The 11,055-nt window shown below is 36.9% G+C and overlaps 1 protein-coding gene across 1 annotated transcript; it reads left to right on the forward strand.

The window, feature by feature from the left end:
• Positions 1-400: 400 nt before the first annotated feature.
• On the forward strand, positions 401-10,293 carry LOC117298461 (trichohyalin-like). Its single transcript, XM_033781731.1, has 5 exons — positions 401-726; positions 5,408-5,488; positions 6,019-6,137; positions 6,384-6,606; positions 8,336-10,293. Exons 1-5 carry the CDS (start codon positions 634-636, stop codon positions 8,672-8,674), a joined length of 855 nt encoding a protein of 284 aa, XP_033637622.1. The 5' UTR covers positions 401-633; the 3' UTR covers positions 8,675-10,293.
• The last annotated feature ends 762 nt before the right edge of the window (positions 10,294-11,055 follow it).

The raw sequence follows: 11,055 nt of genomic DNA on the forward strand, positions 1-11,055 counted from the left end.
CATGCCATCCTAACGCACGTTTACATGCAGTACGCCGTGTTTGTTTACATCTAATACCAACTATAGGTCACGTGACAGACAGAGCGCAATCGGTCTATTGTCCCTCGAGGGCTTAATGTGCAGACACGTTTTGCATTTGGAACGGGTACGTTTGTTCTAACCTTATATATAACCTTACGGTTGTTTTGTGTTAGCATTTTAAATGACACACACAGCGGAACGTTCAAACTGTGTCCCTCGTATTTCTCAGACATGAATCAGCCGTCGGTTGGGACCAACAGTGGCCCCCATGTATGTCCAGTCTGTCGCGTTTTGGTGGTAACCACCTTGGTAACACTTCCGCGTCACGTGATCAAACAGAAGCTTGCACTGCACACACACTGCACAGACCGCTTTTAGGGTACACATAATTGATTGCTTGGTTACGGAGCGCGTAAGCAACCAACACGCTAACACTGTTACAGGTGCCCATGGCAGGTGTATCAAGTTTTCATTCAAGTATCTAGGCCGAACCAAAATAGATCAGTATCATTTTCATTAGCGGTTTTCTCGCCAACGATTTCACGCTTTAGTTGTTGGAGTTTGTGTCCCCTTTCCGAGCCGTCCAGCGACTACAGGGTTTATTTTAGCATCATGCATAAATCTTACCAGTCCACGTTGCCGTGCCAAAGTAGAATTCTCAAGCAGCGATGGGACAAGAAATATTACGATGAGCATATGCAAAAGGTGGGTGAAGTTTTTGTTGTTGTTGTTACAAACAAGTTGAGAAGGGCAACAATTATAATGATGGTGACTTAGCCACCACGAAAGTGAGAAATTTTTATAAATAGTAATAATTTGTTTTTTATATGTTATTGTCGTGTTCAAGATGGTATTGGTATCTTGTACAACAGTTCTTGGACAACAATTCTTAACCATATTAGAGGCTGATTGAATTGAATTAACTGCCCTCTTTCATTGTGGGTTCAAGCCTTGGTACAATGTTAGAACTTGATTTAATTTTACCCAAACAGTTTTCCTTGTGTATGGTTTAATGTTGGAATGTATTTGGGGCTCTGTACTCCTTTTTTTCTGAACTTAGTCATGAATGGGCGCAAATATGACCGATTATGACAAATTTTTTAAAGGAGTACAGCGGCCCAGTTACTGGGTCTATAGCTGATGTAATAAATTGTGTTCTCTGAAGTGGGTGCCGCCTTTCTACTATGACTCGTTCTAGTAGTAGGAAGTATGATGTTCGTCCCACTATCATCTCCAATATCTTGTGGAGACGATAGCGGAACAAACCTCAACCTCAGTTCTAGGAGTAGCCGCTTCCCACCTAGGTTGTATAGTAAACTATGTATTTTATATGGATTCTGAATGGCAACATCCCACCCCCCCCCCCCCCCCCCCCCCCGACAGAGATATTGACGAAAAAGCCAACTGCCAACATAAGGTCGATACCTCAGTTGGCCGGCCAAGGTCAATGGTTAAAATCCCGCTCTAGTCAATATTTCTGCATTCAACAGCAAAATTGAAGAAAAAAAAATTTACACGGTCAGTTTCCCTTGTGGTTTATTATTTGATATCATCCCAAAACAAATAAGAGCGAAAAAAGTTCAGAGAAAAAATTATACCATTACCAAAGTCTACTCCTAGAACTATGAGGTTCATTCCGCTATCGTTAGTGGAGACGATAGCGGAACGAACCTCATAGTTCTAGGAGTAACCAAAGTCTGTACCGGTCTACAAAATATAACAAAATGCTCACGACACTGTGTATATTGGTGTTTGAAGTAATGAAGCTATTTAATATGTGGAAAATAAGGAACAATTAACAGCAATCTTGCCAGTTCAAATGTGTATGAAATATATTTTTGTGGGAGTTTTGGCTTTGAAAAGAGGTGATGTGGTCGCAACATTAGTATAGTCCTACTCTACTCATCTTCAGGAGAAGTTAGAGGAGCAGTACTCCTAGAACTATTTCGGTTTCGTCCGGCTATCGTCTCCCGTAACCTCTCCCGTTACGGGAGACGATAGCCGAACGAAACCAAAATAGTTCTAGGAGTCACGTAGAGGAGCAGAGGATACTGTCCGAAACAGCAAGACCACACACCGCCTCTTTTGAGAGCCAACTCCCACAAAAGAGATTTAAAGTAATTACACTTTCGGTACAGAACAAAAATTAAAAGTTCACAGATTTACAAATAATTTACAGGGTTTAAAGAAGGTAATGGTGAAAGACTTCTCTTGAAATATTATTCCATGCAATGCTTTACTTTTTGAGAAAACATTAAAACAATATCAATTCACGATTGTCATGACACTGCGAAACGTGGGGAAACGAGGGTGGTTTTGTCCTTTATTTTCTCCCGATTCCGATGACCGATTGAGCCTAAATTTTCACAGGTTTGTTATTTTTTATATAAGTTGTAGTACACGATGTGGGCCTTCGACAATACTGTTTACCGAAAGTGGCCAATGGCTTTAATGCGTGGTTGTACCCACAAGTTTACTATTTAGATGGATAATATATTGTTGATTAAAGACACTGGACTCTATTGGTAATTGTCAAAGAAAAGTAATCTCACTTGGTGTATCTCAACATGCATAAAAACACAAACCTGTAAAAATTTGAACTCAATTGGTTGTCGAAGTTGCGAGATAATAATAGAAGAGAAAACACCCTTGTGTGCTTTCAGGTGCTTGATTTCGGGACCTCAAAAATTTGTGGAAAATTACTTCTTTCTCGAAAACTAGGTTACTTCATAGGGAGCCTTTTCTCACAAGGTTTTATAATATCAACAGCTCCCTATTACTCATTACCAATTAAGGTTTTCTGCTAATAATTATTTCGAGTAATTACCAATAGTGTTCAATGTCTTTGAAGTCACCTGGAAGTGGTATTTTTTCAAAATAAAGCTTTTGTCACTAATATATGTGTTTTGATGAGTGGAATGTGAATAAACAGTTAACTAAGGTTTTAAAAAATCAGTTCTTATGTTATTTACAAATTTGTACAAATTTAAGAGTAGACCCCGACCCAAGAGGGCGCTGTTCGTGACGTCAATCGAGGCAGACTTTGCCTGTAATGCGTAGAGTAAACACAATTGCAAAGTACATGTACGGACCATGTCGTGAGTTTGTACGTTTCAAAAACCGACCAGGTGTATTGCTGCTGAATGCAGAAAAACACTTTTGAAATGTACCAACTCACGACTTGGACATACATGTACTTTGCAAGTGTCTTTACTATATGCATTGCAGGCAAAGTCTGCCTCGATTGAGGTCACAAAAGGGGTAGACGGAGTCAGCCCCCCAAACAACTTTATATATTTTTTAAACATATAAATCGTGACAAACAATTACTAAAAAAATTGTTTTATTGTTCGTAAGCATATACTCTTGAAATGTTTGAAAGGAAAAAAATTATATTTCCAGGTGACTTTAAGTGCTGTATTTTGTGCATGTACAGTACCTCTTCAGACTGTACAGCAGCACTTCATCCCCAAACCAATGTCCACATACTCAAAAAGTGCGTGTAAAAATGTTTATGCTTAATAATTTACTTTGTCTGGCTTGGATGGGTTTTGAGTATCCGTATGATCTGAAGGACCCTTTAGCATAGACTTGGCTAACACAATGAAAAGGGAAAGTTGTCGTTAAACTTGCATGTTTGGGATATTGAAATAGTATGTATGGGTTTGTTTTACTCTGAAATGCTTTGGGTAGAACAGGCCTGATACTTCACGGAGGCAACGGAGGCGATTGCCTCCGTTGCCCCTTGTCATTGCCTTGGTGCCCTTGAAATGCTCCAGTAGAAATTTACAATTTCCTCATAGGGTGCCCTTTGCCAAAGAGAAAATGCCTTGGTGCCCTTGCCCTTTCAAAAACGAAGCATACAGCCCTGGTAGAACCATACATAAGTAGGGAATTTATTGATGCTATACACAAACTCAAGTGACAGCTAGACAACACCTTCTGGTTTACACCCTAACTGTGTAAAACATGAACAGTTTTGAGCAGGTGGTGAGAGCTATTAGGTTTTTTCCACCAGGCACATCTTGATTTTTTTCTTAATAACTGTTCGTCACGTTGGTTCTGTTATACTTTCTACTCAATTATGGAGAAAAAAACTGAAAAATAAATACTTATTTTAATTACTTTAGTGCACCTTCTTCTGGCAAAACAGCTACAAGTCAAAGATACATTTATGTTATATATTTTTTACTTTCTAAATAATAACCAACCAAGTGGTTAAGACTGGTGGTTAACCATTGATTAAACAAAACCATTAAAAAAAAAGACAAACAGAAAATAAATCTAAATGACACATCCTGATACAAATAAAACGAGGTGAAAAGGCGGGAAGAAAAAGGTGATTTTTGTAACAAAAAATTAAAATGAACTATAATCAGCATAACTTTTTTGGTTTTCTTTATCGAAAATTTAGATAGGTGTAGATTTACATAATTTATCTTTAAAAATCATATTAACCCTACCATCTTTTGGCTAACAGTAACCAAGGCTGAACAATCAATTGTCGCACAATGTAGGCCTGTATACTACTTGTGTACTACCCAATATGGTACACCAAACCTAATCCATGTTGCCAAGCATTTTATTATTGAAGTGATAATGTAGTGTATGTTTATCTGGCCGCCAAAAGTGTTATCAATTTGCATTCGCCCCCAATAAACCTACCAACATGGCAACGAGAATAAGAACAGCTAAAATACAAACACCCTGTGAAGGCACTGGTCATGATTTGTAATACTCAAGCCTGTATGCTTTGTTTTTGAAAGGGCGAGGGCACCAAGGCATTTTGTCCGAAGGGCACTCTATGAGGAAATTGTTTATTCTACAAGAGATTGCATTTCAAGGGCACCAAGGCAATGACCATTGAAAGGACATGGAGGCAATCGCTTTTGTTGCATCTGTGAAGTATCCGGCCTGATTAGTCAAAATATATAAAAATTATGAGCATTAGAATTTAAAACGGAAAGCGGTTGATAAAGTATAAAACATTATGAGGAATGACTCCCTCTGAAATGTTGTATTTTTTTTTAAATTGATTATTTCTCACCTAACTACTAAAATGATTAAAATAATATTAAAATTATTAAAATATTTGGATCTGAGAAAGACGTTAGGCCTGAAGCCTTTATTTACCGAGGTAGGGATCTGAAAGCACACAAATTTGTGCAACAAGGGTGGGTTTTTTTCTTCACTATTTTCTTGCAACTTTGATGACAAATTGACTCCAAGTTTTGACAGATTTTTTATTTATGCATGTGTTAGAAACTGTTAAGATACACTAGCTGAGAATACTGGTCTTTGATATAATTTAAAAACAAATCTAGTGCCTTTAAGCCCCTTTGTTATTTCTTTTATAAACTTTGTAAAATTTTTGTTTCCTTTTTAGGTCCGATCTGCTCAACCAATGGTCGACACAAAATCCCCAACGACATATGTGCATCTTCACCTCAAACTGAAAAAATTACAAGTAAGTTGACATTTTGAAACTAGTTTTCTTGAGAAACAAAAACAAAACTTGCTGGTTCAGATTTGAACCATCGTAATAAAAAATTGTTTCAATCCATTGGAGACACAAATTAGTTTATGGTGTGAACACAATTTTGATTTTTTTTAAAAGCTTTTTGAAATGAACAACATTAGAGTTAACAGAGGGGGGAGGCAGGTGGAAAGATTCTCCGCTTAAAAATCTTGCCTCCCCCCTTTTCCCAATCAGACCAACATAAATTGACAAAAAATTGACCCATATATATATTAACCCTTTCAAGCACCATTTATTTCAGTGGTAACCTGACCCTGGACACATTAGTCCCTTTTACAAAATGATAAAACAAAGGTCATAAAGTGCCCTCAGGAGTCCTCGTCGTGTTCAAAAAACTGTGGACATGCAATCTTTTTGGGATTTTCATTTTCCTTTTTTTCAGGGATATAAACCGGTCGCTCAAACGGACAGCACAGTTAAACAGCCACCCTAAATTATTACTTTTGTTCTTTTGTTAGCTTGAGGAAGAGCGGCTGGCAATCATCGAGAGAGACAACCGCATTCTGCTTGAGAAGATGTCTGAGATCATGAGAACAACAGGAAGAGTGGATCACAGGAACAACTATGTGCACAGAAGGTATGTATAAAATCTTTAAACAAATTATAATGGTTACACAGTTTACACCCCCATGTTTCGCTCCCCTATGTTGGGGGTATCATGGCCGAGCAGATAAGAGCACCAAACGCAAGCTCTGGTGTTTCTGTTCAGCAGGGTATGGGTTTGAGTACCGGTCATGACACTTAACTATAATTGCTCAACTTATTCAAAATCAAACACAAGATTTCAAAATGAAACTTCTATCCCAATTTCATCTACCATCAGTTTGAACAAAGAGAAGAGGCAGCGAGAACTCTTGCGTGTCACTCGAGAGAACCAGGAGATCTTGAAGCGTATCTTGGCCAGGGAGCCCGAGTACAACCACGAGGAGTGGGCCAGGGAGTGGGAGGAGAACGAAGCTTTCATGGATAACATCGCTCGCTTCCCGAGGAACTGGTGGGAGATGGAGCAGGAGGAGAAGGAGCAGATGAGGAAAGAAGCAAAAGAGGTGAGAAAGGGTGTCTAGTATAGTACCTGCATCGTCGTGCTGTACTATCTTGGTTTCGTTGTTTGTTTGTTTGTTTGTTTGTTTGTTTTTTATTTCCAAATATCACAATAAATAGTCAGAAAACATACAAGAAAAAAGAACAAAGGGTGATAAGAGGAGGGCACCAGGAAAAAGCCTTGGCTTGTACAGAGCCTGGACCCTTGTGAAAAAGTATTAAGTTTCTTTTAGGGTTTTCAGAAACACTTTACTGAAATAATGACTACATTTTCAGAGGGAAAGATATTACAGAAGAAATTGGTCGATTATGAGCTACATAAGGTTTCAGACCAAAATTATACAATGATGTTTTTATCCTTACCAATCATGCGTCAATTTTTATTTTTCGTCTGTGCAACAATCAACTGATTTCTCGAATAATTTATGGCATATTAGAACTATGTTTACTGTTGCCTAGCAACAGACCCGTTATTTGTCATTCCAGTATTGGTACCATTCTTGTGCCTTCCTAGCCTTGCAGCACCCTTAACTGTTTTTGATTTGTGCAATTAAGCTTTCTTTGTGTCTAAAATTTCGCCTAACAAAAAAAACTATGGACGAATTTTGCTGTAATTTGTTCATTAAAGAACGCAGGGGGCTGCATGTGTGCATTGACCGGACTGCTTTGCATTTACGATTTAGTCAGTGAGCTAGACCATTTTTCACTTTAGGTGCAATTAAGCTTGTTCAATGTGATGAATTGTAGCCACCAAGCAAAAACAAACAAAGTGTTTAAGAAACTGTTATCATTTTTAAGAAACATACATTTGTGCAAGGTTGTGAATTTCAACCAGAAAAAAAATCAGAAAGAGAAAGAGAATTTATAGACTTAACCCAAGGCTGTCTCATGAGCTAGTGTTGGCTCTGAAAGGAGCAGGTTTTGTCTTGCGTTTCGAACAATATATACATATACTCAATGTGTGCTGTTCAAAATGTTGCGACGACCACCACTGGCTCTTTTCAGAGCCAACACTTCTGCAAAAGAGATTTAATGATGGTTGTGCTGTAGTTTGTGTAACTTCTTTTTCAAAACTCATGTTTGTTCTTTAATGGTTTAAAAAATATATATATATTCTAAGGATTTGTGTTTACTTTGAGAAATGATTAGGTTTTATGAAATATCTCATGACTAGTATTTAGAATTATTGTTTAATTCCCAGTTTAAGGTTTCCATTTGGAAAAAGATATATTTATATGGAATTATCTTTTGTAAAGTACTTGTAAAAAGAACTTTTGCTTAATAGATTTAAAGATGTTTTAACAAAATATTTGAATAAATTAAGCCAAAAAAATTAAATGGGAAAAAGATAAACATTTTCCAACAAAAAATTAGCAAAAATCTATGTATACAAAATTAAAAAAAATAAAACAACAGCATTCTTTATGTTATTTTTGATTTTACTACTTTCATCTTGTAGAACATTTTCTCATCTTAAGGAGGTATTTGGACAGAGTATTTTGTTTTTAAAGCACTTTTTGGCACTATTTTCAAAGAGAAAGAGAGAAATGCTGAAAAATTGCATACCTCCTTTATAGGTTTCAAATTTTCCAGATTTGAGTTTTGGTAAAATAGAGAGGAACTCTTTAACTTGTCGATGAAATCCATAAATTGTACTTTTATTTAAATTTAATCTTGTAAGAAAGTTACCTATCTGCTTCTTTTTTTAATCCTGTTTATTTTAATTTTTTTCAGAGGAGACGAAAGGAGGCTGAGAAAAACGGAACATCTCGATCAGGAAGAAAATCATCGAGAGCCGAAAGAAGACGAGCGCAGTCACGAGAGGAACAAAGCAGTCCAAAAGAGGAGTCACCTCAAACACCAGTTGAATCCAAGCCGGAGGAGACTCAGCCACAGGAACAAACAACACAAGAACCACAAAAGGACGAAGAACCAGAAGCAATAGAGCAAGACGACGAGCCAGCGACAGAACAGAAAGAAGAGCCGTCGACAGAACAGCAGGAAGAGGCAGCGGCAGACCAGGAGGAGGAAGAGCCATCAACGGAACAGCAAGCACAGCCTGAATTGGCATAGTGATAGACAGGGTTGTAGTGCTTTGTCAGACTGTGCTTTTGTACAAAACCCACCCCTCTGTGTCAGTGTCAGAGATGAATATTATTTTAGCTTGTGTGTTAAATCCAACTACACGCTAGTGCAGAGCATATTTTTATGTCAATGCAGAAAATGTCTGACAAAAAATTGAGCTTTTCACGTTTGTGTTAGGTATGAACCCACACCTTTATCAAATGCAGCATTGGTTTTATGTTTTTCTTGCACAGCGTGTGTGCTTTGTAGTTATTTAAAGCAGCGTAAAATATTACGACTACAAATTAAAAAAATAAAAAATAATATTTATCCTGCAAGACTTATTTTAATTTTTAAAAGCAGTTTTTGACAAGTTGTTACAAAAGCAGTGTCTAAAATCAGAGTGCATACAATTCTGATCAAAATTAAGTCAATCATTTTCAAAATTAATATTTTTTTACTACATAAAAAAAAGGAAAAAAAGAACAGAGTCATATAGAACTTAAAATAAGTGCTTACCATTTGCTGTGGATTACATTGTCTTGCACTTTAAGATTATGGTTGAGGTTTGAATTAAAAACAAATGGTACACAGTGAATTTCTGTTTTGAAATCCTTTCATCATTAGAAGGAATTTTGAAAGGAGTGTGAACATTCCCTCTCATTTTTTTAAGCCCAAAAATTTGTATGGGGAAAAACCCAGAGTGAATTGCGTAAACAAATGTAAATTCCTAAAACAAAACATTGTTCTGTACGGTAGCCTATTGTATTTCCCAGACAACGTACCGTGAAAGCTGTAAAAACAAACTTTATTTACTCGCGATATCTGGATGAAAAATATAGTTGTATCACTGCTAAATCCTCCAAAAAACGTAACCATATTTCTTGAAAAAAGAACATTATGTAGAACGTGAATTTGAAACTGTTAAAAAGCTGTTAATCTCGCTTAGATGACACACAAAACAAAATTGGTGCAGAGATCTGTCGTTCATGCAAGATATATTTTTTGCAAGATCAAGAAGCAGCAATTTTGCATGGACCCAATGGTCTCTGAAAGGATAGATAATTATTGTACAATTGTGTTAGGGAGTGTGTCATAGACAAGACTAAGAATGTTAATGAATGTAACAGGGTACAAGCATGAAGAACACTAAATGGATTTTTTAAAGAACAAAGACTGCATGCTGCAGTTAATCAAAGCTGTAACACACTTTGGATTATACTCTAATTTTCAAAAATTTCAAAATATGGAGCGCTGTTTATCGATAAGCATATCCTATAGTATTTGAACATACTAAACCTCAATAACCTTTACCAACGAGCTTCAAATTTATAGAAAACTGCGTCTCTCACCCTGGTCCAATCTTCTCTATTTCCTAAATAATTGACAACTTTGTGAACTTTGAGCTCATCAATATTTTTTCCAGGCCTGACAATTTATAAATAAATAAACCAATTAAAACTATTGATATTATTACAGAAAATGAAATGTTTCAGACTTGAAACAAGAACATCCAGTCAGTGGCTTTTGTATTATTGAGTATACTTAAATTAATACCTTGGTATTGTGTGTGCAACATTGTATAAAAGTGTTTTTATATCATCAAGATTTAACTTAATAAAGAATGTACAGTGAAATAAATGCTTGAATCTCATGGTAGCATCTGTTGAATCAACACAAAAGCCCTTTTTACCCTATAACCCTTTTCACACTATTGTAACCCAGGGTTGCCCACGGGGAATATTTCCTTCGCTTGTTCACACTATGATCGTTTCCCCTGGTTTGCCCTCTGTCTGCCCGGGCAAACAAGCATACCGGGGAATAGCCACCCCTGTGAAAATGGACCAGTATAAAACGGTTGAAAAAAGAGTCCTGGGATTATAAGTTGATGATTCCAGGGGTATTAAGAGATGCAGTGTGAAAAAGGGCTTTATCTTTTATCCCTAGACCCTATAGCCCTGCTGGGGAGGCCTCTTATAATACTGGACTATTTTACAAGTAGCAATTATTATTTATCTAATTTAACCTGGGGGTTCTGTGCTTTCAACTTGAGAAGATTTGATACATTGGGCTTTAAAGTTGGTCCTATTTAAAGGCAGTGGACACTATTGGTGTATCTCAACATTATGCATAAAATAACAAACCTGTGAAAATTTGAGCTCAATCGGCCATCGAACTTGCGAGATAATGATGAAAGAAAAAAACACCCTTGTCACACGAAGTTGTGTGCTGTTCTAAATCTGAGGTCTCGAAATCAAATTCGTGGAAAATTACTCATTTCTCGAAAACTATGGTACTTCAGAGGGAGCCGTTCCTCACGATGTTTTATACCATCAACCTCTCCCCATTACTCTTCAGCAAGAAAAGTTGTATGCTAATAATTATTACGA

Source organism: Asterias rubens, chromosome 13 (assembly GCF_902459465.1).
Source record: "Asterias rubens chromosome 13, eAstRub1.3, whole genome shotgun sequence".
NCBI classification, from domain to species: Eukaryota; Metazoa; Echinodermata; class Asteroidea; order Forcipulatida; family Asteriidae; genus Asterias; species Asterias rubens.

Coding starts and splice junctions, on each gene's coding strand:
- LOC117298461 (XM_033781731.1), top strand. CDS start 634: ATGCATAAATCTTACCAGTCCACGTTGCCGTGCCAAAGTAGAATTCTC. Junction 5,489..6,018: donor TCAAACTGAAAAAATTACAA/GTAAGTTGACAT, acceptor TTCTTTTGTTAG/CTTGAGGAAGAGCGGCTGGC. Junction 6,138..6,383: donor AACAACTATGTGCACAGAAG/GTATGTATAAAA, acceptor ATCTACCATCAG/TTTGAACAAAGAGAAGAGGC.